General features: G+C 45.5%; 1 protein-coding gene across 2 annotated transcripts; it reads left to right on the top strand.

Annotated features, from left to right (window-relative positions):
* Positions 1–1,554: 1,554 nt before the first annotated feature.
* LOC144141800 (uncharacterized) lies at positions 1,555–26,418 on the top strand. 2 transcript variants are annotated; one of them, XM_077673295.1, is made up of 7 exons: positions 1,555–1,730; positions 5,388–5,530; positions 7,707–7,819; positions 17,460–17,537; positions 18,894–18,929; positions 23,371–23,436; positions 26,210–26,418. In XM_077673295.1, the coding sequence occupies exons 2-7, from the start codon at positions 5,437–5,439 to the stop codon at positions 26,309–26,311; spliced, it is 489 nt and encodes a 162-aa protein (XP_077529421.1). In that variant the 5' UTR covers positions 1,555–1,730; positions 5,388–5,436; the 3' UTR covers positions 26,312–26,418. The 2 variants fall into 2 exon arrangements, with proteins under 2 accessions (XP_077529421.1, XP_077529422.1); XM_077673296.1 differs by lacking the exon at positions 17,460–17,537.
* The last annotated feature ends 160 nt before the right edge of the window (positions 26,419–26,578 follow it).

Here is a 26,578-nt window from a genome sequence, read left to right as displayed (position 1 = left end):
AGGCGGCTTGACCTACGTGCGAATCAACCCCGCCGTCGGCACGCCGCCAGATGATGCGAATTTGTGTCGGGCACTCTGGCACAACACACACAGGCATACAAAAATGCGTCGTTAACGTCACACCCGTGTGGGTTTTTCCCGGGCTCTTAACGAAAATAAACATGACGACGTGTAGCGTCCCTGTCCTATCAGTTTATCTTGGCGGGACGTCTCTCTTGGCCTTTTCGCGCGCCTGCCGGTTTTCGTCGTTGTGTATTTCTCTTATTTTGCGCGCTGGTAGCGCTGGCGAGGGTACGGTTGCGCAATGTTCGCGGCATGCGGAACAGTGGCGGCAGCGTCTCTTTGTAGCTAATTTTAAAGACGATAGCCTTTCTTTGGCTACTCGAGCGCGACAATGTTGGCTTGTTTCTCTGTGTCTGTCATAAAGATAATTTATTGTTACAACTTCATATCACGCCCCGTTGTATACATGGCAGCTTCCTGCTCCGTACAGTACTTGCAGCGATAGGGCAATTGCAAAAATCCTTGCCTATGTAATCACAGTGGTCCTTCAAACTCTCTGGCGTACTACAACCTTGCGCTTTCACAAGGTCGTCCGCTGAGGGCGTGCTGCAGGCAGCGATACATGGGCTTTTCAAACACTCGTCAGAGCAACAACTTTTCACTGACCTCCACGGTCCGTATCCATATACTGCGCATACCCCGAGCTTTTGGCCTTTTATACCACGGTGACCACTCTTTCGTTTTTTTGTTTCAACTCCTTCTCCGGAAATTTGTTCCGTCTCCTCCTCCCGCGCAAAAGAATACCACCAAATAGAACACGACACTACCTTTATCGTATAATGATCCCTTATCATTTCTCGGCTTCAAAATGCCATTGAAAGGCAGTGGTCACCTTCTGCAGGGTGTCAGGGGAGTAATTTGGAAGTCACAAAAAGTGGGCTCACCAATCAGTCACTCAGAAGGACTACTTGCCTAGCAGGTGTTGCGAAGAGCTACCGAGGATGATGCAACATTGCGTCAGCTGTGCCACTGTAATACTCCACTGTTATGAATACGAGCAAGCGACACACCTAAGTAATAACAAAACCTTCAAAAAGCGCAACGCTGAAAAACGTAAGACGGGCAGAACAACAGGAGCGCTCGTCCTGTTGTGCTGCTTCTGCCTATAACTGCAATTCCGTAACGGCAAAAAGTTCCTTATAGAGGAACTAACAATCACGTACCGGAGTAATCACCCGATTTTTTCAAAAGCACCTATTGTCCCGGAATAATGATGCTCAGCTTGAAAAATGACCGAGTCATCTCGTACGCTACGCTTCGCGGGTGTGCTATACGGCGCTGCCCTGAATGACCAAATATTTTCGGTTTATTCAGATGACCAGGAAGGAGTTCATATGACACCGCGGCATCTACTTCGGCGTCTATGAAAAACAGCAATCCCAAAATTGAGTGGTGAGCTTGCTGGCAACCATATTTTATTGTAAATGTGTGTCACAGAAGCAGTTAATTCAAGAATAATGCGTAGGGCATGAGACAGGGCGTAGGGCTTCTCCGTCCCATTGTAACCGTTCCTTTTGGTTCTCGTTACTCCTTCGCCTTCCATTTCACCTGGTTACTGTCGTTGCAACAACAATCAAGGAAGAGATCTTGAATACAGAGGATTACTTCGTATTCAGAGAGGGAGATCTAATAGTGCATTCAGGGGGCCCTTGGACTGGCGAAAAGAGGTACGAAATATGGGTCAAAAGTTTTCTAGCATGAAGTGTTTGTCGAATCAAACTGCACTTATTTGTTCGTCCCTGCGGCTGCTCCAGGCAGTAACAGTTTCTTACGATTATTTGAGGTTTCAGTTATCGTCGGGACAGATGTGTAGGGTGTACTCTTACATAACCTTAGTTCTCTTTGGGAATTTTATACGATGTTCACAACACACTCACCAGAATTAGATCTTAGTTTTCTCTGGGCATTTTATACGATGTTCACGACACACTCACCAGAATCAGATCTACCTTAAGCACAAGAACGAGCACATAATGCATATCTTAAAACATGTATTTTCAGCCATTTACCGTAACTGATGCAACGCAGCACCTTACCTGGGAGCTCAAGAAAAAAAAAAACCATAGTAAAACATTACGACAGGAGTTATAGTATTGTTTCTCTGGTGTCAGTTAGTGTTATAACTTTTTAAAAATACTCAGCCCGATTTTTTAACCTATGTCATATGCGAACTTCAAATTAACACGCAAGGAAATTGGGCGGCACAGAGTGGAACACCTAAATCGGCTAGCAAGTAATGGTGAAAAACAAAGCTTCCGCAGTGTGCAATAAGCGTAAAAACTGAAAGAGGCGCGCTTGACCTTGGAATCCCAATAAGGTGTTAACGTGGCGCAGTGGGAAACGAATTAAACAATATTACTGATAGCAATTTGGGCCACAGAGTTTATTACAGAATAGACAAGAATATGTGAGCCTGTTTCCTTGGTTAACGATATTTTTGCGCGACCTGACGGGCAAAAATATCCAGCTAAAATATCCAGTCTTATGCAGCATTGCAGCATTTTAATGGGCCGCAGATATCGATTGGCCGCACATATCGATTTTACCTCAACTTAGAGAATGTATAATGAGCTTACACAAGTACTCCCTGGAATGACTCCAGAGAACGTCGTTGAAGCCTAGCTGACCTTGCAGGCTATATCAAAAAGATATAGTTGACACTGCTATAGGTATACCGTATCTTTACATTGATGCCATGCGTGCAAACTTGTAGTGTCCACTGAATCGCAGTGTCTATTACAAGCTGCCGTCGTCTTTTTTTTTTTGACGCCGCTAACACTCGGCGCACGCCATGCTTTCAGTTTGCCCTTCCCGTTTCACGGTAAGCGTTTGGGCATGCGAGTGGGGCTACTGGAACGTACACTCGCCTCACCAAGTGCAGCCTTGTGTGCCGGTGCCAACGCGTACCTCTACGCGCACACTTTTCTTGTGTTGCAACTGTACAGTGGAGAAGAATACCTGGCACATGGGTACTGCCAAATGTGTACGAGTTAATCCAGGGAGACACTTCCTCTTCTGTAGGGGATAATTTCCCCTCATTAATTCGAAACGCCTGTATAAATATTAACGGACAATACGATGTTTCAGTTGCCGTATGAGAACATTGCTTTGCCGCTATGCGGGACAGTGAGATTGAAATGTTGTGGGGATAGTTTTGAGGCGGGGTATCACAGAGATTTTAAATGCAAACCTTTCAAAAATGCAAAAAAAGTCCAACCTTTTAAATAAAGAGCATTTCTTTAACTCACATGTAGCGTCCGCCATCCGTCCGCAACAGCTCAGCGCGCAGGTGCACCCTCTCCCCCACCCCTCCTCTCCCGCATCACGCTACCCTCCTCGCTCTCAACAACAGGTCCGCACCCCTCCCCTTACACTATATAAAAACATAATAGTTATCGGCGCCTGGTTTCGATCCCACGACCCTGTGGGCGGAACGCGAGGTACATGGTGCTCTTCCCACTGTGCCACAAAAGCGACACAGAATCAAAGGGTACGAACGCGCCTTATATCCTTGACTCATTCAAACTACGTCAAGAAGCTGCTGATACACGGCAGCAGTTGCATCGATCTCGTCTTCACCAGTTGCTGCAACGCACGACCACTGCTTAAAGACCCCTTAACAGTACACTTCAGCTACCACGAAGCCGTCGTTCTCAGCGTGCAATACAACGACAACAGCAACAAATAAATAAATAACGACTTACAATAACCTACTCCTTGCCTTCACTTCTTGCGTCACAAAAAAAAAGAAAAATTGGGCCCATCTCTCCACTAGGGGGGACTCGAGTCGCAAAATCACGAAAGTAATAATTAATATACGAAAGAAATAATAATAATTAATAGTAATAAGCAATAATAGTTAACACATTCACTACCAGCCCACCACCACCCCCCAAACACTAACGTTAACGCAATACACCCACCCCCTACGCGACGCATTTACTCGAGTCCCCCCTCGTGGGGAGATGGGCCCAATTTCTTCAGTGGTGCCGAGCTTCAGGCACCCATAATAGCAAGCGGTGAAGCTAAGTTTATGAAGAAAGCTGTGTCTAGGAAGAAAGCCGCTACATTCACGAAGAAAACATTCGGGGAAGCTGGCACTTACGCGCAAGACTTGAACGGTGAAGCTGTTGTATGTGAGCATTGCAAGACACATATTTAAGTTTGCGTATCATTGTTCATTTGCATAGTTACTGGGCTACTAATCGTCATCATATGTATCGAAGAGGTTGTCGTCTTCGCGGCGAGTGGAGGATGCAAAATCATTCTCAGCATTGTAGACTTCCAGCAGCGCAACTGGCGAAGCTCGCGCTAAATCGCACGAGGCTTGAACCAGGTTGAAGCTTTAGTATTTCTTCATACTTGGCCACTGAAGGACACATCACCCCACATTTGTGCAAGTTTCAAGTATCCTATTTACATGTTCCGTCCTTGCTATGCACTGTCCTAGTGTTGGCCATTGTCATATGCAGCGCTATCGTCGTGTTTTTGATGCCAAGCATTACATGCGCGGTAGCACTTGATGACAGGTCTAAATTTTTTTTTTGTTTTTGCTAAAGCCACTGCAAGAGTGCGTGCCTCGGCGGTCGCCGCGAGGCACGCGGTCACGAGCGCTCGGCATTTTCTCGCTCCTCGGGATTTTTGCGAACTGTATTTTGCTAAAGCCACTGCGCTTGCCGGGAACGCTCGGCGGTCGGCGCGAGGCACGCGCTCACGACTGTTCCGCATTTTATTGGTCTAATTTCCTGCAACACCGAAATTACGGCTTGTACAACAGCACTGTGGATAAAAGACACCTGATTGCAATATTTTTTTCCCTACGAACACAGAGGGTGGCAAAGAAAGGTACGCCTTAGCGAGGGCCATAATCTTCCGCTCTCAACTGTCCGTGAAGTGAAGGCGCCACGCCCTCTATACTTTGCACACTAACTTCTCTAATGCTCGCTTACGCAAGCTTGGCGCGCACGAACTCGTTTAAGGAACACCTCTAAACTCACCATCGCAATCAAAAGTAATTTTAATGAACTCCAGCCGAACGAACATTAAACTAGTCAGAAAATCAATCATGCAAACGCTTAAGGTGGCGGTAGTCCTTGTTCTCAACAGGGCTTATGCAGTTATGAGCTCCCGTTTAAATTATGGACGGGGTGATTACACCATAGAGTTATTGGTTTATTGGAACAACGTTAAATTTTGCTGCGCACGAGCACAACCCAATTTTCTTCTTAAAACAAGGTTTCATTGTCTATTACATTTCCAAAAAGGCACTGTTTCTTTGTCCTACAGTAGTTTAAAAAATAAACAGGAAGATTGGTTGTACGCAGGTGCCAGCAGCCAGCGGAGAATTGAATTCTTCATACAGAGTTGGCCGAAATGTCCGGAAGTGTTTGGTGCGTCATGCTGGCACAGCTCCTTTTCGTGGCTTGGAACCTGGATTGCAGTTCTGCATGCAATAGGCAACTACCGCGTAAGTTCTTCGCACTGCCTTTTCAGGCTGTATTGCAGTTATTAAAGCGAACCTTTTTTGTGCGTCCCGCATGGCGACCGTCGCTTCAGCAAAAGTCACTGCACGAAAGCCAACTTTATGCAATGCGTTTCACAAAATGATGGCGATGATAAGCGAAGGCACATCAAGCACCTGAAGAAACAAAAACACTTCCCGTGGTCGCGATTGAACTTGGATCCCATGCGTTCTACTGACATCTTTCTGATCGCGCTATTCCGACGTCGTTGACGCAGTTGGGATTTTTGAGTCTGGCATTGCTCAGGTTGCACGGGAAAAAGCTTCTCTTTTTGGCCATCTTGCGCTAACGAAAGGGGCTTGGATTTTAGTTACATTTCGCGTTTTCAATATTGGTATCACAGCCGGGCGCAGAAAGAGAGCAAAAAACTGGAAATAAAAGGCAGGAAGCTTAAAAAATGCTGGGCAGCGAAGGGCAAAAACCCATCACGCACACGATCTCAAACTCGTCATGGCTCCTCGGGAGGGTTACGTGTGGAGGCCTTCTAAAAGTAACGTTTTCGCACCTCAAACGTATTATCTCAAAACTTGTAATTGTCTATCAGCCAACGCGAAATATTATAACAGGGAAAAAAGCTAAAAAATTAAGTCTTTTTGCAGTGTTTTGGAATCAAGTGACATAATTATACGTAATAGTAATTTTACATGATTTTACAAAATAGGCAACAGTTTGTTGAAATTACTGGCGAACGGTCATTCAGTTTGCCCGTGACATCCGGGGAACGTCAAGTGTTGGTTTTGGGACCAATTTTATTTATTTTATATGTCAATGCAATCGCAAACTCTGTGCATCCAGATATTGAAGTGAGACTATTCGCTGACGACTGTTTGTTGTTTTGTCGTGTCAGGACCGTTCAGCATCGGGAGCTGTTGAATGATTGTTTGAAAGTTGTGCATGATTGGTGTTTGCTGTGGAATATGCAGATAAATTATGGAAAAAGTGCTTGTATAACAGTTACACAGAAGAAGTCCCTATTGAATTTTAACCATACTATGAATGACACAGAAATTATGTTATCGAGTAAGCTAAAACACCTTGGTCTCACAATTACCTCCAATTTGAATTGGAATGCACGCATTGATAATATCTGTGGTACTGCACAAAAAGGCTACGTTTTCTAGACGAAAGACAGAGATGCAACTGCGGACGTGAAGCTGATGGCATACAAAACGTTTGTGGGGCCAACTCTCGAATATGGAAGTATAATTTCGGACCCGTATCAAAAGTATCAAATAAATAAGCTTGAGCGAGTTCAACGCATAGCTGCCAGGTTTATTTATGCAGCATATCGCAAGAATCAATCGGTGACTGCCTTACTTGCAAAAGCGGAACTTCCGTTAGTAGCCTCACGCAGAAAAGTGGCAAGGTCTAAATTCTTTCACGAACTATGCAACGGAAAACTGAACTTAAGTCGTGAATTGAATCTGAAAATTCCCAAACGAGTGCCTCCTCGCATCAATCATCCGTATGGTGTTTTGCCTTTTTGTCCAAGGGTTGATATTTTTGAGCATCCCAGTCTTGTCAAAACTGTAGTAGACCGGAATAACCTTGACCAACGAGTGTTTGTGGAACCAGATACCACTGATAGATTTGTACAACACATAGAAATATTTCGAAACAGGATTAGTTTTTAATTTTTCTTCATTGCACTGTGACTTGAGCACTTTTTGTTGGTATAAGTGTCATTTATAATGTACTTACCCACTGTTGTAACAGCCCGTAAGAGCTAAGAGTATCTGAAATAAATAAAATAAATTAAAAAATAAAGGTATTATGTTGTCATATTTATATCTTTGGCGCTTTAGTTTTCTGTCTTTAAGTACCCACGATTTTCTAGGAGTTGTTAGGTCTTTGAAGACATTTTAAATTGTTTACTCACACCATCGAAGACGCAGCTCCGGCTTCGGCAACTGCATCCTCTGCATGGCCATATGACTGTTTTTGCCTCTTACTGAAGCGGCACTGCAATGTTGATCCTATACCATTATCCGTGACAAAACAGTCTTCGTTTTCTTTTAATACTAAACGTTGCCTAACTTATATCGCTGGGCTACGCTGGCTGTTGCGGTAGAAAAGTTTGATCTGGTAACACTGAGAATGTATGTGTGTTCTTTAACGCAGCCATCGGTCCACGCCTTCTCAGAGCGAAAGCCCTCTTTGGCGAAGCAGTCAGAGCGTGCAAGAATGAGATGGTGCAATTAATCCGAAAAATTCCACCACAACATCTAGGCAAGGTTAGGAACAACAATTTTTATTTCCAGCTAAGGTGTTTCAAGGATTGAACATCATTGAACTGTAGAAATGTAACCGCAACTTTGTAGGAATGTTGTAGTTTGTAGGAATGTTTGTAGTTGTAGTTTGTAGGAATGTTGTAGGAATGTTGTAACTTTCTAAACTAAGTTTAGAAAGTTTTCCAAGTACCCACCGTGGTGGTTCTGCTGCTGAGGATAAGCAGGCGGGTTCCACCTCGGCCGCGGTGGCTGCTTTCTTGATGAAGGCGCAAAGCAAACACGCAAGTGTGTCGACGTTTCGGTGCACACTAAAGGTTCCCAGGCGGTCTAATTAATCCACAGCACTCTACTACAGTGCGCCTCATAATCTACGTGTAACTTCGGCCTATTAAACCTCATAAACAAGTCTTGAAGTCCAAACTTGCGCTATGTTTGTACTTTTTTATTTGCTTCAAGACATACAGAAACTCATTGCATGCTAACTTTTGATAACAGTGTTTTATTGCCATGGCAACGGAACAGAGCCGCATACAGATAACTGCTATTCCAAGTTTTGGTTATGGGTCTTCCCAATCCCTTCAAACCAACTGGAATCGTTGGAAAATAGGCACAGTGTGGAGCCTATTTCCGAGACATTTTCTTGTAAAATAAACGAAGGTATGTGCATAAACATCCGGCGTTAGCTACCCAAGAATTTCAAATTCCCCGCTTGATTTTCAGATGAGCTCCGCGTTGCCTTGAAACATAAGAAGCGTGCCCATAGCAAGGAACGGCGGACAAATACTCAGGCATGGCAACAGCAATTCGGATATTACAGATCTTTATACAACGAGCTCTATAAGAGGGATCGGTCGCATTACAACTCTGTTGTTGAAAATGATGCTGCCCAGAGTTTCAAATGCTTCTAGAAGTACGTTCGTTCATGTTCCGACGCGAAGAGCCGAGAAAACATCAGCCTTCTCTATGATAATGTAAAAGATATCGCGTCCCTTGCGTGACCGGTGATGGCGTCCTTTGATCCGGAGTTGGGGCAAACATTGGGGCAGAGTAGGGCGAACAAAGAAACTTTATGTACAGATATTTACATGGCGTTTGACTGAGTGAACAGGGTTCTGCGCTCCAGCGCTCACAAGATTAAATAACTAGGTTGGATTTGCCCCCTTTCACCATTTTTTTTGGCTGACGTCAGGACGCACCAATCATAAAATCCGCGGCACTGAAATAGACGTCCACACACTCACAAGGAGAAGGAACTTTTCCTCTCGCACAGGTCAGTCGGTTGCTTCGGTGGGGCAACCTTCCTTGAACAGCGGCATGTCGGACCGACAACAAAACGGTCCTACGATGCTCGGGTCGCAGCTGAAGACTGCCGCCGGAAAAGCAACGCAGTACGCCTTTGTTCATCCACGGCCGCTCGATGGAAACTAGGACCTAGTTTCCATCGAGCGGCCGTGGTTCATCCCTCCCTGCACCATTCTCGCTCATTGTGACCTGCCTTGCCGACGGGCGCTTGGGTTACCGTGAAGCCGCGGAAAGCGGCTTGTGTCCAGTAGCAGAATTAGTCGCTCCCGCGTCCGTGCACACAAAGCCTTGTCGCTCCCGGTCGATGAGGGGGGTGGGGGGGTGGGGGGGGGTAACCGGCGAAAACGAGATAACGGGAGGGTTGGGTGATTGCACCCGATAATATTGCAGACGGTCGTCGATAATGCCAACACCCCGATCATAACTGAATGCATTTGCAGAGCAGTTTTGTTCTTTATTTGGATGCAATATTCTATCCTTCGCCAGCAGCAGTCTCCTTCGCAGTTCTCTGTCACCCTTATTATACGCGAAGAGGACTTTCTCAGGGTGCTTAAACAGCAAAAGCCATCTTTTTCCTCTTGTTGGGATGGAATTTCTTCCCCTCTACTAAAAGCCAACGAGTTCATACTGGCTCCGATAGTCAATTCTATATTTAACAACAGAATAACATCATCTACCTTCCTACGCCGTTGGAAGGTTGTGATTATTGTTGCTGTGTACAAACCTGGTGGAAAACAAATGTGGAAAACTGCAGGCCAATTCCTATCCTCCGCTCGCCGAGCGAACTGTTTGAATGAATTTTGCGCGTAATGCTCTCGAGTAGCGTGAAAAACATCCTTCTTACTAAACTCCACGATTTTTTATCTGGCTGTTGATATACTACGAACCTTGTGTCTTTTATGTCCTTCGCCTCGGAAGCTGTACATTTGACGTAGTTGACCATTCCTTGCTTCTGCATAAACTCTCTACTTACAACATTCCCGTTTGCTTCGTGGAGTTACTCAGCAGCTAAATAATCAGTCATGTTTCATCAGTTTATGATAAGGAATCTTCGGCTGACTGTGCTACGAGTGGTGTGCCTCGGGGATGTGTTCTGGGGCCCCGTTAGTTTTCTTATTTTAAGGGCGTGTCAGCCGCTATAAATCAGTCTACTTTTCTGTTGTATGCTTTATGGAAGGTCTCTTCTCCGATCCATTTGTGATGCTGTGGAATACAATATGTATCCCTCACTTAGAATATCCTTCTGTTGCAGGCACGGCATTTTAAAATCTGGTAGTAAAATAATTCAACGCATCTAGAAGGGATTTTATCCATATTTAAGCACTTTCATCACAATCACAGTTTTCATCATGATTCTGACCTACCGACAGCTCCTTTCATCGTTTCCTTGAACTGCAGACGTATGCGCGCAGATCCTACATTCTTTCACAAAACTGGTCATGGTGACCTTTCTTGAGCATACCTGCTTAAGAGTTTAGAGTTTAGTGTTCCACATAGGCCCACCAGGCCCATCGCCTGTTCTTGACCGCTGCGCACAACTCGAATCACTCTCCTCGAAGAAGGCAGAATTCTTACAACCTCTTCTTTGAACGCTTTGACATCTTTCAAAGTTCCTGTAACATTTATCATACTGAACTGTTCAGTATAGTATGCTAAACAGCTATGATGTCTCTGTCGTTCTTTTTTATCTCAATTGCTTAAATTTAGTTTCTCTGCGGTTCAGTTTAACCAACTGATAGTTGCCTATTTTTGAAACAGTTTCCTGTGATTTGTTCGTCAGAGTATTTGCCTTTATATTCTTGCCCATTTTTTGTCGTTTTTCTGTCAAACGTTGTTGCTCTTTGTGTTGTGGGGTGTTTACGACAAGCAGAGCCACAAAGCCTTTTTTTTGTCTTTTTTACCTGCACCCACCTTTCACTCCGCCTGTGTTTTATTTAAGTCATTTTCGCTACTTCAATTTGTGTGGGTCTTGTCGCTTCTTTGTTTCTTGTGATATGTTTGTTGTATATTGTTTTTGTGTAACTATCCATGCGCCAGCACTCGTAACCTTTGGCTGTGCCTCGGCACGTAAAAAAACATGATTTATTGATTGGCTGTTATTATTATTATTATTATTATTATTATTATTATTATTATTATTATTATTATTATTATTATTAAAGATGATCCTGGTGTTGATGACGCCAGCTTGCTGTTAATGGACCCATTACACAGTCGGAGGGCCAAGGCTGACCATTTATTCTTGTACAAACTGGTCCACAGCCTCATTGATTGTACAGAGTTGCTGGGTGCCATAAATTTGAGAACCCCGACAGGCAACACCAGGGCACCGAGACCGTTTCATGTCTCTGCCCGTGTCAAGAGTCCCGTGGGACGCATTCAGCACCTATACAATATGCACGCAGAAAGTTTGGACGTATTTCATCGTCCCTTTCCAGCTTTTTGTAAGAAACTGCGTCGCTTGACAAACCAGTAGTAGTTTGCTTGCCCTAGTATGTAACGTCCATCCACACACTTTATGCTGCCGGGGTCGGTTAACTATGTATGTATGCTAATTGTTTCGATATTCACTTGTGTATCTAATTTTATGCCTTCATTGTGGCGTGATCTTTAGCTAATATCTTTTTCCGGTCTACATGTTTCAGTGTACAGAGTTTTAATCATGCCTTGTTGTATTACACTTGTAGTCTCCATAGCAGTCAGCAGTGTCTTATTGCTATGCATTGATTGCAATGCCTTGTTTGCATATGTGCTCGGGTCATGTGCGTGTGTCGGCGTGTGTGTATCTCAAAGTGTCTCATTCTCGTTCAGACTATACAATGCTATTTTCTACATTTCTCTGAGATGTACACTTTAATTTCTTTCCGCACCAGCACATCGTTCCTTGACACACTAATGAACAATTAATTGGTTGTTAAATTCATCATTTTTATTATCTCTGCGATTTGTTGGTCTGATCATTTATGTCTATACTCCTGCCATTGCTTTTTTTTTTCGCTATTGTTCTGTCAAACTTGCTGCTCTGTTTGCTGTGTGTCTCGACAAGATGGGACATCGCAAAGGCATCGCTCGTTTTAGGGTAATACTTTATTGCAGTGTGACTTTTCAAAAATCAAAACTCTCGTTTTATATGTACATTCTGTCTCCATCATGTGCACTCTGTATTTTGTTGTATATTTCCTTTTCTCAAGTGCCTTGAAAGTTTCGCTGGCCGAGTGCCATAGCTTGCAACGCTGTTTTTATTTTTTTTTGCTTTTCTGTCATATCGGGGATTTTGTGTGTTGTTCCGTGCTGTCTTACGTTTCTTTTATAATGTATTGTATATGATGTGCCAGCACCAAGACCTTAGGGTTGTTCCTGGGCACTGAAAATAAAGGTTGATTGATTGATTGATTGATTATTATTAATAATATTATTATTATTATTATTTTCAAGATGGCGCCTAGCAAGGATTGTTGTGTTCTTTGCTCTTGCGTTTTTTATGGCAAACAAAAGTTTTTCCGCTGCATTGCCTGTAAAAAACGCGTGCACGCGAAGTGTGTTGTGTGGCCGGACGCTGAGCTTCAACTCCTGAGATCTGGCGCTCGGCCGTTCAAATGCAACATCTGTCAAACGGTTGAGGTGGCGGCTAGGCCTAGTGGAGCCAGCGACGACTTCGGCGCGCCCGCAAGCAGGGCTTCTTCCCCCTGCTCCCTTCGTCAAGGCTCACCGACAGTCGTCAAGAAGGCCCCGGCGCCCCCGCTCCAACCGGGTGACCTTGGTGCCGAACCTGCCGGTCTTCGCGCGCTCCTCGCTGACGTGCTGAAGGGAATTTCCTTTCTCAGCGACCAAGTGGCCGGGCTGCGCGAGGACAACGACCTTCTGCGCCGGGAAAACGCGCGGGCTTTTGCCTGCCCCCGTCAGGAGAGGGAGGGAGACCGCGCCAATTATGCGAAGTTGGTCACTTCCCTGCGTGCAGAGGTTTGCTCCCTGCGAGCTGAATTGCTTCGCCGTCCCGCTGCTTTGCAGAATGGAATGCGCGGCAGCTCGGGGAAGCCTTCTTTCACCCAAGCTGTCAACAATGAAGTGCCATCCTCCTCGGCTACGTCGGCTCCGCTGCAGGCGGTGTCTCCGGCGTCTCCTACACTGCAACTCCGTCCACCCGTCCACCCAACTCCGTCCACCCCTTTCCCAGTGCTTTCCGTGTCTGTGCCTGACTGTCACCCTCCCAGTTTTGAGAAGAAGCGCCGAAGCCGGGCATGTGTGGGTGCGTCAGACACATCTGGACTGGTCGTCGTTTCGCAGCCGAAGCGCCCCAAAGCTATGTTTGTTTCCAAGCTTTCTCCGACCACCACCCCTGCCAGTCTCAATGCTCATCTGTCAACTTTAGGTGTCTCGCCCTTGAGCTGCCGACGACTGAAGACTAAATTCGACACCTATGCATCCTTTTATATTTCCTTGAATGAAGAGTGTTTCGAGCGCCTAAATGACCCCGCTGTTTGGCCGAAAGACTGCCTCTTTAAGGAGTTTCGAGGCATGTTTCGCGAAGGCATGCTTCACAGCTCTGAGAACATCATGTAAGAAAAACAACCATGACTGGTTTAGATGTTTTTTATCAGAATGTGCGAGGTCTTCGAACTAAGGCGACTGAATTTTTTGGTAACGTTCTGGCTTCTTGCTTTCCGTTAATAGCTATATCTGAAACTTGGTTGTGCCCTGATATCCTATCCAGTGATTATTTTCCTCAAAATTACCATGTATATCGTAATGATCGTGCTTTAACGGGATGCAAACAAAAAGGGGGCGGGGTCCTTCTCGCCGTTGACAAATCTCTCCCGTGTGTGCTACGTAGCGATATTGATAACGCAGATGAGTCTTTATGGGTCGAAATTCATTTCTCTAAAACTGAAAAACTTCTAGTTGGTGTTTTTTACATTCCTCCTGATCTAGCTCCTGAGGCGTTCAATAAGTTAATCTCCTCCATTGAACAGGTGCTTATCACTCATGGCAACCGCAAAGTCCTCCTGCTTGGAGATTTTAATGCTCCTGGCGTGGAGTGGAGCCAGCTAACTTGTTCCCACTACAACCACAACATTGAACAGAAGGGTAATAGGTTGCTAGAATTTTTGGCTTTCACTTCTATGGCACATTGTAATCGCATAAAAAATTGCAGTGGAAATATTCTGGACCTGTGCTTTTCGAACTTTGATGGTGTTAGTGTGTTGCACTCGGATTGTTCTTTAGTAATACCGGACAGACTTCATCCTCCTCTTTCTATTTCCTGTTGCCTCCCTTCATTGCTTCACCGTTCCGTAAATTCCAACAACACGCAACCTCATTACGCTTTCGCCAGGGGAGATTATGCTGGGCTGTATGGCTATTTTTCCGCTGCCCCTTGGTCGACCGTCATTGACCACACTGATGTCAATGAACAAGTCGACCGTTTCACAGAGATTGTGCTTTCGGGTATGAAGGAATACATCCCGCAATATTTACCGAGGAGGTTCAAGTTTCCACACTGGTTTTCTTCTGAATTGCGGGATGCCCTGAAACTCAAGGAACGTGCGCACAGAAAGATGAAGCGCTCTGGTGCCAACCAGTTTGCTCAGGAATTCCGGCGCCTACGTGCCCTATGTAAAATATTGCACAAACGTGATCATACTTCGTACCTGGCGTCGGTAGAAACTAAAGCAACTCACCAACCGGGAGCCTTCTGGAAATACATTCACTCTAGATCTAGTACAACTAAAGATTCTATTCGTCTTCTAGACTCCAACGGCGATGAGGTTGTCAAGGTGGCCGACTGTTTTGCTCGTCGTCAATTTTCTTCTTTTTTTGGGATTAGCGGTGGTAGTGACAACAGCAGCGCCCCTTGTCACCAGGGCGAGAACTCCGGTTGTTTACAACTGGACGAGAACATCATTCGGACCAGCATCAAGCGGCTCAAGCCCTCGCTTTCTTGTGGGCCAGATGGTATTCCTGCTGCAATCCTAAAAACATATGCAAATATATTCGTTCCTGTGTTCACTTCAATATTTAATAACTGTCTCCGGTCGGGAACGTTTCCTCGCTCATGGAAAATCTCTCGCGTATTCCCTGTTTTCAAGTCAGGCCTAAAAACTGATGCTATAAACTATAGGCCTGTCTCGCTGCTTTGTTCTGCCTCTAAATTTTTCGAGTTATCTCTTCATACGGTCTTGTCTTTCTCATTTAAACATGTCCTCATTCCTAATCAACATGGATTTATGCGTGGTCGTTCAACTTCCACGAACCTTGTATGCTTCATGGAGAAGGCTGTCCCAGCAATCGTTGGTAGAAGCCAACTGGATGTGGTCTACTGTGACATGAGCAAAGCCTTTGATGTTGTCAACCACTCGTTATTGCTTGCAAAGCTCACTCTGTTAGATGTACACGCTTCTTTGGTGGGTCTTATACGTTGTTATCTCCAGGAGCGATATTGCTATGTAAGTGTTAACGGTCAAACATCATTTAGGTACAAAGCAACCAGTGGTGTACCCCAAGGCTCCGTTCTGGGTCCCCTTCTTTTTTCCATTTTCATTAACGATGTTGCTTCTGCCATTCAAAATTCTTCTTTTTTGTTGTACGCTGATGATATAAAAATCTTTAGAGAAGTGCGTAGTGTTCAGGACTGTAATTCTCTTCAGGTTGATATTGTGTCATTCCATCGTTGGTGCACCAAAAACGACCTTATTTTGAACCCTTCAAAAACTAAAGTTGTCTCCTATAGTAGAAAAACTCAACAACTGCAATACCCTTATGAAATTGCAGGCACCACACTGCCGAGGGTGACCGAAATTAGGGACTTGGGAGTACTTTTTGATTCGCCTCTGACTTTCTCTTCCCACATTGCACAAATTACCCGTCGGTCTCTGCGTTGTCTGGGTGCTGTTTGCAGGTATTCTAGAGAGTTTAAAGGTCCGCTTCCTTTCTTAAAGTTGTATTCGGCTCTCTGCTTACCTCTTCTTGAATACGGGTCTGTTGTCTGGAATGGAACTTCCAAGTCCAATAGTGACCGTATCGAAAGGGTTCAAAATAAGTTCCTTTCTGTCTTTAAGCACCGCTACCGTCATGTGCAAGACGACGCAAACGGCATCATGTCTCTTCTGAAAAGCATTCCTTCCCTTCGGTGTCGACGAATGCGAGCTGATATTATCTTTCTCTATAAACTTCTTCATGGTAATATTTTGTGTGACGATTTGGTTACGCTTATCAATGTCAATTTGCCAAATAAACTTGTCAGAAAATTTCCAGCTTTCAGACCAGTTGCTTTAAATAGCCTGACGCTCGTCCATTTGCCGAATACAATGTGCATATAATGAATATTCCGTTCGGCTTGATATATTCCAGAGCTCCTTTACTTTGTTCTCTAATGAGTTGAAAACTGTTGTAGCTTAAGTCCTTTATGTCATTCCAAATTTATGTACCCTATGTATTATGTGCAAACTGTTCTTGCTTGCTTTTCACTTTTTCTTGTTTTGTGTTGCTTGAATATTTGTACGTTTTTAGTGTCAATGTTGGTAATGCTGAAGCTTTTCCCCCCTTTTTTTGGAACTTCCTAATACGTTGTTAGAAAACCTTGGCTATATACGTATATTCTATGTCATGTTGATTCAATATCTGCTTGTATAGTTCCTATTTTTCACATCTACTGAACGTTTCGCTGGCCGAGTGGCATGGCTTGCAACACTAAGCCTGCCTTTTCTTTTTTGACTTTCTGTTCTTTTTTTTTCCTTTTTTGCTTTCTAAGATTTCTGTAACTATTTTTACTTTATTGTTTATGTCATACATATAGTTTGTGTATGTTGTCTTGTCTTAATTGTAGTGTTTTTTTTTTGTATGGTGTACCAGTACCAAGACCCTAGGGTTGTTTCTGGGCACCGAAAATAAAGGTTGATTGATTGGTTGATTGATTGATTGATTATTATCATTATTATTACCTTTTTACTAGCTGTTTATGTGTCAGTCGCTGACGTACTACAATGCGGCCTTTTTTTCCCGTCTCAGTGTGCCAGCCCCAAAGCTTCGGCTGTTCCTGGGCACTTTAATAAAGGTTGATTGATTGATTGATTGATTGATTGATTGATTGATTGATTGATTGATTTATTGATTGATTATTCAGGGGCACTGTATTTCTGCACACGCAATCTTAATGTGCAGACGATGATTACGCGTTCAGCACCCATAGGGCGTCGTTTTTACTCAGACTCGAGTACCGTTCAATGTTCCTAACATGCAGGAATCGATGAAATAGTGCTTCGCAGTCCTTGGAAGAATTCTGCTTAAAAGTAAACGTTTGTGTCCCATTTTAATAGACGGGAAATAACTTGTCTACTTGTTTCAGCTTGTCATCTTTAGTTGCGCCAACTACAACGCCTGCAAAGATTCTCTTGAAGCCAATCTTAGGACACCACTGATTGAGGTGCGAATCATTGAGAACCTATTTTTTTCTCGCCACGGTACACTATTGAGGTGGAATTAAAATGTTTATTACATCTCTAGATTTTAATCCCGCTATTAGCCTTGCAGGATATATCTTGTGTTGCTTTTCACCAGTACTTTAGTCAGATTGTCATAAGATAAAAACTTCCGGCGACAAAAACGAACGGCGTCTTCTGGCCAACTTTGCTTTTCAGTAGCTCGCTCTCAGCCGCTTTTCTGGGAACGCGTCTTCCCCTTAGGCGTGTATACGCAAGCATCATGTAAGTCTTTTCTGTGGTGAATCGTCCACTTCTCACAATTTTAGAAACATTAGACTGCTGAGGGCTTCCTTTATTCATTTAAAAACATCCCTGTACTAAAAAAAGCTACTCGATCTCCAAAAACGTTTCTGTAAGAATTACCTTCCATGGAGGGAAGAAATGGGCTGCTGTTCCCAAATTGCAGGCTGCCTTCCTAGCGTGCGTCGATAGCCTTGCGTTCCCTAGTTTTAATAAATATGTCAACAATGTTGATCATATCTAAACTTACATATAAAACAAAAGCGTCAAGGATGTCTAGCATGTCCACTTTTATTACTCAAGCGTGTGAGCACTTCTGCGCCAAGCAAACAACAGTACGACGGAGTTTGCATGATCCTAAAGTGAACAGTTGTACCCTTAGCTACAATACAGTGGGTTGGAAGTGTGAAGCGCCCGTGGTGCATTTGAGGAGAGTAAATGCAGAAAAGGCCCTCACCCCGGTTATCATCAATGTCTCGTCTTTTGACGCAGCATATCACGTAGAGAGGAGATTCACGATTTAAATCATAAGCTGAGAGTTCCTTTGTTGAAGGAACTCTGCAACACCTTCAATAAATGCTTTCACTCTTTCCTTCCCTGGTTAACTCTTCGCAGAAGATCCGACCTTCGTTTCTGCTCTACTTTTGTGACTTATTTTTGAAATGGCTATCGAATGCGTTAATTGTTACAACTGAAGAAAAGGCGCCCAATAGCTGCTACATCGCTATAATGACGTAGCTTGAGGGTTCGAACAATGCCAAGACCAAGATAGTGGGAACAATCTTCTGAGAAAGCTTCTAAGCTACCTTATAGATTTGTAGTCGCGATGTTTGGCTGAGGTAAATTGCGATTCCATTACATAAGTACTGAATGTGTTGGTTAACTGCGTTCTGAAAGCATTTAAGATATCAAAAAAAGTTGAAAAACTGTTGCAGGGTCCCTTTCACTGCAGCCATGTCATCATAAAAGTGGGGCACACTTCTAACCTCGGTGGACATCAACAAAACACAAAACCCAAATAACTGAGCCTTATAGCTTTTTTCGTCTCTTTCTTTCAGATGTTTCCTTGCTTTATGAAAAAGGTGGAAGACACGGTAAGGCAGGATGGCGTTTTTAATACGCATTATCCTTAGAGGCGATTCACCGTTACTTTACAAATTATTACAAACGAAATGAACGGTAAAAAGGTCAGTGGCAGACTATCAGAGGCAGACTACCAGTGGCCAAGCTCTGCCATTCCCATTTACAAGTGACGACGTGGCAATACTGGCATCCTCGGCCGTATGGAAATCCCAGATGTCTATTTGGATTAACGCAAAGCAGCAGTACATACCTCTGAGGCTAATCGACCCAGGTGCGCCTTCAAGATGCCATCTAGGCTTATCACCGAGTAGACGCCATCCCACATCAACTGTGGTTGGATGTGGCATACACGTTACATTACCTGTACAAAATTCAGCAGGAATTTTTAATTCTTTGCTCCACATTCGACACACCGTAAGACATTCATCATGCAATAAATGTGTACTCAAGGTGTATCGGGTTATATCACTGTAGGCTGCTATTGGGTTTTTGGTCGGGTACCAGTCGGGCGGCACGTGTAAACAAAGCTCTCTTGCTCTTCCTTCAAAGAAAATCAGTGGAGAGAGTTTTGTGAGAAATTGGCCGCATATCTGCTCGTTTCGCTGCTAATGACGTCGAAAGATGATAGACTTCTGCCACCGCTGCACGTAAATGCGTCTCTTATTTTTAGAGCCGCATGTCACGCTCTTACCCTCCCGTTTCGGTCCTCTCACAATAGCACGGAAGAGGTTTGCTAAAGTGAATTGAATTTTCGCGCGTTCTACTGCTCGCGCGCCGTCGATTTGAACATTTTGTTACTGTTTAACTTGGAACGCTGCCACGTGATCCAGGCTCGCCGCCTGCTCTCGTTGAATTTTGGCGTCAGTGTATTGTTTTCTACGCATATTTTTTATGTTCTATCGCACCTATCAAGCAAACGTTCATTTTCAATCAAAACAATACTGCGACTTCCAGTTGTGTATTGTTGTTTTGCCTAAACTATTCCCAATGCTTTCATTTTGTTTCATATTGTTGACAAGTATAAACTCTCTTTCCAGATTAGTGATTCAGAAAAGTTCTGCCTTTATAAAATTTTTTAGTATTGTGTTTCATTATCGTTTGGCTGGAGGTCGGACAGACAGAAGGACATACAGACAGACAAAATTTGGGGGGTTTAAAGCAGCCACAGAAAGACTAGTTTTAATACTTCTGTGTGTGTGACTGAGTATTTTTAGGCATCATCCGACCCCTTTCTGTTTTTATAATTACTTTACTCTCTGTTTTCCTTCTTATGATCTGGCTTAGCAAGTAAGCGCTACGGCGCGGTTACAATAACCGTCTCCTTTAAACTTATTACCTAATTCTCACTGTCTTTCCAGTGGGGACAGGGAGGCTCGGATTGTATAGTAGTTGTGGCTACGTTAACTACGGCCGCATATGATAATACCCATGCACTATGTCTTCTAAAAACAGCGCATAAGACGGGGTTAAGGAAGGAACAGACGACACAAGCGCTGACTATCAACTGTGCGCATTTTTAATTCGCAGGAAAATATACAAGAAAAGCAAAGGGAAGACAAGAAGAAACGAAAAAAAAGGAAATAAACTTTTGACCTAAAATGTTATAACAACAGATTAGTTAAAATGGCAACAACGATTTTATCAGCCCCGTCACAATTTGTAAACGACTAGTCATGTTAGGTAGGCGATTTCCTCGTCCAGCAGTGACACGGATGGTTCGCAAATATAATCACTCCCTTTCCTGTTGATTTGGTAGGCTTCGAATATGTCCCTTCGCCCGCGGTAAGTGGCCATTCTGTGAAACCGGGAGTGCAGCCGCAAGAGGCGCAGTGCGCTGACAACGTGCTACCTGTTGGAGATCTGGCTTTGTTCGTGTGCTCCCACCATCGTTCAATCACGCAGCGGCCAGTTTGTCTTATGTAGGAGCGTTTGCACGACAACCGAATCTCGTAGAAGACGTTGCTCACACAGTCACCGTAACGTGTTTCCTGCTTTTTGATGCACGCTGGTGATTTGCGGCTTTTACACAGGTGACAGGTGGCTCAGTTTCTTCGGAGCAGAAAGCACAAGCCGTACGCCCGCCTTTCCAACAATCTTTTTGAGCACGTGGCTCAATCCATGGACGTACCGGATGACAGCTGCCTTTGTTGTTCCGGTTGAGGGCACTTCTCCGGAGCCTTCGAAGTAAGTTCCGGTAGCAGCTTGATTGCCAAGGCACACAGGAGGTCCGTCGCATACGCTGCACACTTCAAACAGCAGACTTGAGCGTCAAACCTTTGTTGCGCATGGTGGGGGCAGGACCTCTTCAGAGCATTTTTTAGCAAACCCATGGCAACTCCCCTCTTGATTAGCGTTGAATGTGTGTGGCTGTATAGTAATAGGCCCTTTTGGGACCTAGCTGTATACTCCCAGCAGGTGTGCTCGGAGGTCCACGAATCCCCTCTGTCTGCCCGTGGGCAGTTCCATGGCCAAGGTGAATGCAGTGACGTGCGACTGGAAAACGCCAAAAATCGCTTCAGCCCCTTCACTGGTTGTCCGATTTTCGGTTTCAAAAATGACCCAAAAATCATCCCCGAACCTGAATTCTCTTAGCACTCTGGGCCCTGAAAGGGCCCCCTGTAACTGTATGAAGAACAGGCAATTAGTAAGTCGCTCAACATGGGGACAAGCCACGGTCTGATGCACATTCCATCTTTTTGGATGTACATGCCACCTGCGTGTTCAATAAACGTCGAGCGTAGGCAATACCCTAGCAAATCCAGAAAAGCAGACGAGATTGTGCCGCATGCATTCTGGTAGCGAACTGCTCCATATTCGTCTACACATTTGCTCACAGCTTCAAGTATGGGGTCCTGAGGTAATAAATTGCACAGGTCTTTTACGTCGGCCGAGTACGCTGCTATTTCTTTCTTGCCAAGAGTGTTTAGGAATGTGTTTACTTCACTCGGGTTCCATACAAGAAGCACGGGTCATCAATGGTCAAGACCGACAGTGAGCGCTCGAGATGAAAACCTAGGCAGTGCACCAACCGATTCTTGAGCGATTTTCTGGTATTTTTTGAAATCGAAAAGCGGACAACCAGGAATTGGGCTGGAGCGATTTTTGGCGAGTTCCAATCCCACCTCACGGCATTCACCTTGACCGTGGAACTGCCAGTGCTGAGGAGATTCCTGGACCTCAGCCTGTATTTTGGGGATGATCACACCTGCTGGGAGTATGCACCTCGATCCCAAAAGGGCCTATTACCATTCAGCCCAGCACACTCAACATAGTCAAGAGGGGAGTTGCCATGGTTTTGCCAAAAAATTCCCTGACGAGGTCCTGCCCCCACTGTACGCAACAAAGTTTTGATGCTAAAGCCTGCCGTTTGAAGTGTGCAGCGTACTCGACGGACCTCCTGTGTGCCTTGCCAATCGAGCTGCCACTCGAACGTACATCGAAGGCTCCGGACAAATGCCCTCAACCGGAACTACAAAAGCCAGCCGTCATCCCGTACGCCCATGGAGTGAGCCACGCGCACAAGAAGGTTGTTGGAAAGGCGGGCTTGTGCTTTGTGCTCCAAAGAAACTGAGGCACCTGTGTAAGCACGTAAACACGGAAAGCCGCAAATCACCAGCGTGCATCAAAAAGCAGGAAACACGTTACATTACTCTACGAGGAACGTCGTCTATGGGATTCGGTTGTCGTGCAAACGCTCCTACATGACACAAACGCGCCGCTGCCTGAATGAACGTTTGAGGTTGCACGCGAACAGTAAGGTCTTCCATAGGTAGCAGGTTGTCAGCGCACTGCGCCTCCTACGGCTGCACTCCCGGTTTCACAGAATGACCACTTACCGCGGGCGAAAGGAGATATTTAAATACTACCAAATCAACACGAACGAGAGCGATTACATTATCGAACCGTCCGTGTCACTTCTCGACAAGGAAATCGCTTACCTAACGGGATTAGTCTACAAATCGTCACGCGACGGATAAAATTGTTGTTGTCGTTCTAACTAATGTGTTATCATTTTTTACGTCGCAAGTTTATTTAGTTTTTTTTTTCATTTTTCTTATCTTGCCGTAACTTTTCTGGTATATTTCCTGCAAATTAATCATGCGCTCATTTGTTAGTCAGCGCTTGGGTCGCCTGTTTTTTCCTTAGTCCCGTCTTACGCTGTGTTTTTAAACGATATAATGTAACAACAAGCCCTTCAGTACAACCTTTTGCATATTCTATTATCGGCGAAGTGACTGAAAGTACATGAGAAGGGCCACGCCAAAAATACTAATTTTGAATCATTGTCTAGTACCGAAATTCTTCTGCGTACTGAGGTCTGCTTAAGTGACTTCAATCGGAAATTAGTATGCCTTCTTTTAACAATTAACACATTTCTGTACTGTTCAATCGTATTTCTGTCCCAAATTGTTGTCTCAAGTTTATATTCAATGCTCTTTTCTTTTTATTCAGGGGAAATTCGCCAACACAAAATTTAACCTCTCGGAGTCTTCCCTATCAGATGCGCGCAACGTACTTGTAAGTCTGCCAATTCACAGCGCGTGGGTAAAAGTACCATCATCATCCTTGAGTTCAGCAGCACGACGCTGTGGCCACTCAGGAAACACCGTGGGTCGCACCCCCGTACGAACTAAACAATACTTAATCTTCATCTGCACGAAAACACACTTCATAGCTCGTTGATGCCAGCATCGCAGAGAGAACCTACATGGTGGATCTCAGCACACAGCTTTACCAGGACTGCTAATTGAACAGACTCCAATCGCGCCCTTGTTAGGGCTGCAACACATAGACATAGCGGTATTTTTTATAGAACAATAGAGAGATTTAGCTTGCCTTGCGTACCCTGTGTTCCGTCAGTACCGCGTGTACCTCGACCCGAGTGCGCATGCGAGCGCGAGCACGGCGGGGCGGGACACCGCTTAGCGGAAGGAATGAGCGGGGTGGGCTAGTGTCACTGGAAAAGATACAGAGCCCTGTCACTGAGGCGTGCAGGTGAGCAACGACGGTCATTTTGCTGTTTATCAGTGTTTCCAGATTGCCGCTTCTGCGACCTCATCGGTAACTTGGACGAGGTCGTTTGTAAATAACACTGCCGAAGACACAGCCACACGGCGTCTTCGGGCACACTTCTGCAGCGTAAAGGCTGCGAAGCGCGTTATCTTTGTTTCGCATTCGGAACGACGCCAGTCGCGCGCAGCCGCAGTGCAGAGAGGACAAGCTGAGACTACCACAGTTGATCACCAGAAAACGCATAGGCAACAAAACGGCGGCGCTCATGATCCGTCGCAGTTTAAACATGTCACGTTGTGCGAAGTGACCAATAATAACGATGGCGGTACGGAACCATAGGACAAAAGAGTGCAGACACTCTGTAACCTTATCAAGTGTGTAAGGGTTGCAGGCGCCAGCGACGCGGAATGTGTCGGGTGCAGGGGCAGCGGCTGTTCCGGGAATGAGGAATGAATGGCTTTATGGCAGCCAGCTTGTTAAGAGCGCCTCTGGGTCAAGCCGCCGGCGGGAGTGCACAATGTCTCGGGCCTCAACCGCGTTGTCGCTCTGTTTCGGTCGACGCACGTGGTGCGACTGTGGGATAACATTGGTAGCCTGGCGGCTAGGATTGTATTTCGAGAGCTTGGCGGCAGCTGAGTCTGTGGTACACTGCGTGTACGTTTAGCGGAATGGCCGGTTGTAAAACCATTCGGTCCGTCGCGCCGCCGGAGACAAGGAAGCTTGGCGCTGTCAACTGCTGTTAGACAGTGCCCTATTTATGGCCATAGTTCTCCCTTTGTTGGCCCGCCCACGCGCGCAGTGAGGTCGGGCGGGGGTGTTCGTGTAGCGGACCGGGGTGGATGCGGAAATGCGACGCCTGCGGTGGCCGCCGTATCCTGTGTCCCTTACTCGTTGATTCTGGCGCGCGGTCCAATTAACGGGGCATTGCCTGTCAACGGGGGGGCAATCTCGGAGTCGCGCCGACTTTCGTAAAGACGTTGACGGTTATGTGTCCCAGCTGGCTTGAGTGGCTGTTCGGTCTTGGAGGAGAAGCGTGGGAACAGGTGAGGCAAGCCCCGTTCGTAGAAGCTTTTCCCTGGCGCTGCACGTGTTTCCTGGGGTGTTTTAGTGTTTGTTGTATTTGTTTGGTTTGCTTATGATATTCTACTTTTTTTCTGGTGAGAGAGAGTGACGAGTGTGTGAGGGTTACGGGGGGCGTTGCCCACCCCGGTTTAGGCCCGGATTTGGTAATCCATCCAATTAGGTCGCCAGGAGATACTGGTTGGCCTTTGTATCCGGGGTGGAGCCTAAGTAACCCATCGAAACCACGAGACACGAGGTCTGGGGGTCGAATCGTCAGGGTATTAATGTGTTATGCAGGGCCGGCGTATTGCAGGGCTGGCCAAGTTTGGCTAGGGAGGATCTTACAACTTGGGTAGTCTAAGGTCATTGTCCCTCGCTGACGGAGTTGCCGCGTGCACAAAGTTGTCGCTGACTAAGACACTCACTTCATATCTTGCTTATATCTTACTGTATCTTCAGTCTGTAAATATTCTGTATATGTCGTTTGCTTAAATATACATTTTTAAAAGCCCTCTTCAACTATGATCGTCGTGTCAACATTGCCGCAACCAACGCAGGCACCAACGCAGGTAATCAACGTGGGGCAGACTTCTACACGCCCCACCACCGGCGCATCGTTGAAGCAGAAAACAACGAACCTTCCTTTACTAAGTGGCACTAGGCCGGTCGAGGGCCGGACGGCCATTAGCGGAACATTCCCAGTCGGGTGCCGGTACAAAAGGAACACACGCTACACACGTTGTGCTAAAACAAAAGAATTTAAGCACGCCGTATGCTCCGTCAGTTCTTTTCGTACCGTGTGAACGAACCCGACTGGGCACTTGCGCATTCGTATCGGTAGGGTGGATTCGTTCCGCGACACGGGCCCTCGCATGCCCACGCATTTGTTGCGGTGGGGGTGTCCTCCTCGCCGTGCCAGCGCGAGCAGGTGCAGTCGGGTTCCGGTCAAAAAGGTGGGAATAGAACGAACGCAGCATCCTGAGTGCAAAAACCCTCTCCCCTCTACTATGTGAAGTAGTGCGGTACCCGTCCGTTAAAGGCCAGTATTAAGCGCCCACAGAGTGCTTTCATCATACATAAACTGGAAACACGCAGAAACAGCTTATCCAAATTAGCGGAGAGGTTTTTGGTGCAAGAACAGGAACTTAGTTGTTGTCGGAGCTCTTAAATACCGCTCTGCTTTTCTGAATCGCTGTTTTTTTATTCCTTTCAAAAGTTATGTCTCCAGAAACAAGATACGGAAAAGTTTGACCTTCAAACCGTCGATGACATTATGGCATTCGGCAGGATGGTAATACTGACGTACGGATGGACCTGAAATGAAACGTATTACGCCTCATTGGCTGTGTTGCTTTGTAAGACGTCTTCAGAAAGGAGAGAATGTTGATGTGCCCGGTTGTTACACAATAAAAAAGAGTTTTTAAATGCAGAGCATTTCTTTAACTCACGATGTCACCCGGCGTTGTCGGCGTGCCTTGGCGTCCGCATCAGCCGTTCCAGGTGCGCCCTCTCCCCCACTCCCCCTCGCCTGCTCTCCGCTGCTCCTCGCGTGTTCTCTGCGTGCTCGGATCGCGTTCAGCAAGAG

The sequence above is a fragment of the Haemaphysalis longicornis genome, unplaced genomic scaffold, assembly GCF_048455015.1.
Source record: "Haemaphysalis longicornis isolate Haplotype H1 unplaced genomic scaffold, Haemaphysalis longicornis Haplotype H1 scaffold_6, whole genome shotgun sequence".
NCBI lineage: Eukaryota > Metazoa > Arthropoda > Arachnida > Ixodida > Ixodidae > Haemaphysalis > Haemaphysalis longicornis.
Note: the sequence above shows the minus strand (reverse complement) of the source record. Positions and strands in the feature narration are given on the sequence as shown.

What these genes read in the sequence shown, in the direction of transcription:
- LOC144141800 (XM_077673295.1), top strand. Translation starts at nt 5,437, where the DNA reads ATGTCCGGAAGTGTTTGGTGCGTCATGCTGGCACAGCTCCTTTTCGTG. An exon ending in CACCACAACATCTAGGCAAG is followed by an intron (nt 7,820 to 17,459) that starts GTTAGGAACAAC and finishes TACTTGTTTCAG; the next exon opens with CTTGTCATCTTTAGTTGCGC. An exon ending in CAGATGCGCGCAACGTACTT is followed by an intron (nt 23,437 to 26,209) that starts GTAAGTCTGCCA and finishes TCCTTTCAAAAG; the next exon opens with TTATGTCTCCAGAAACAAGA.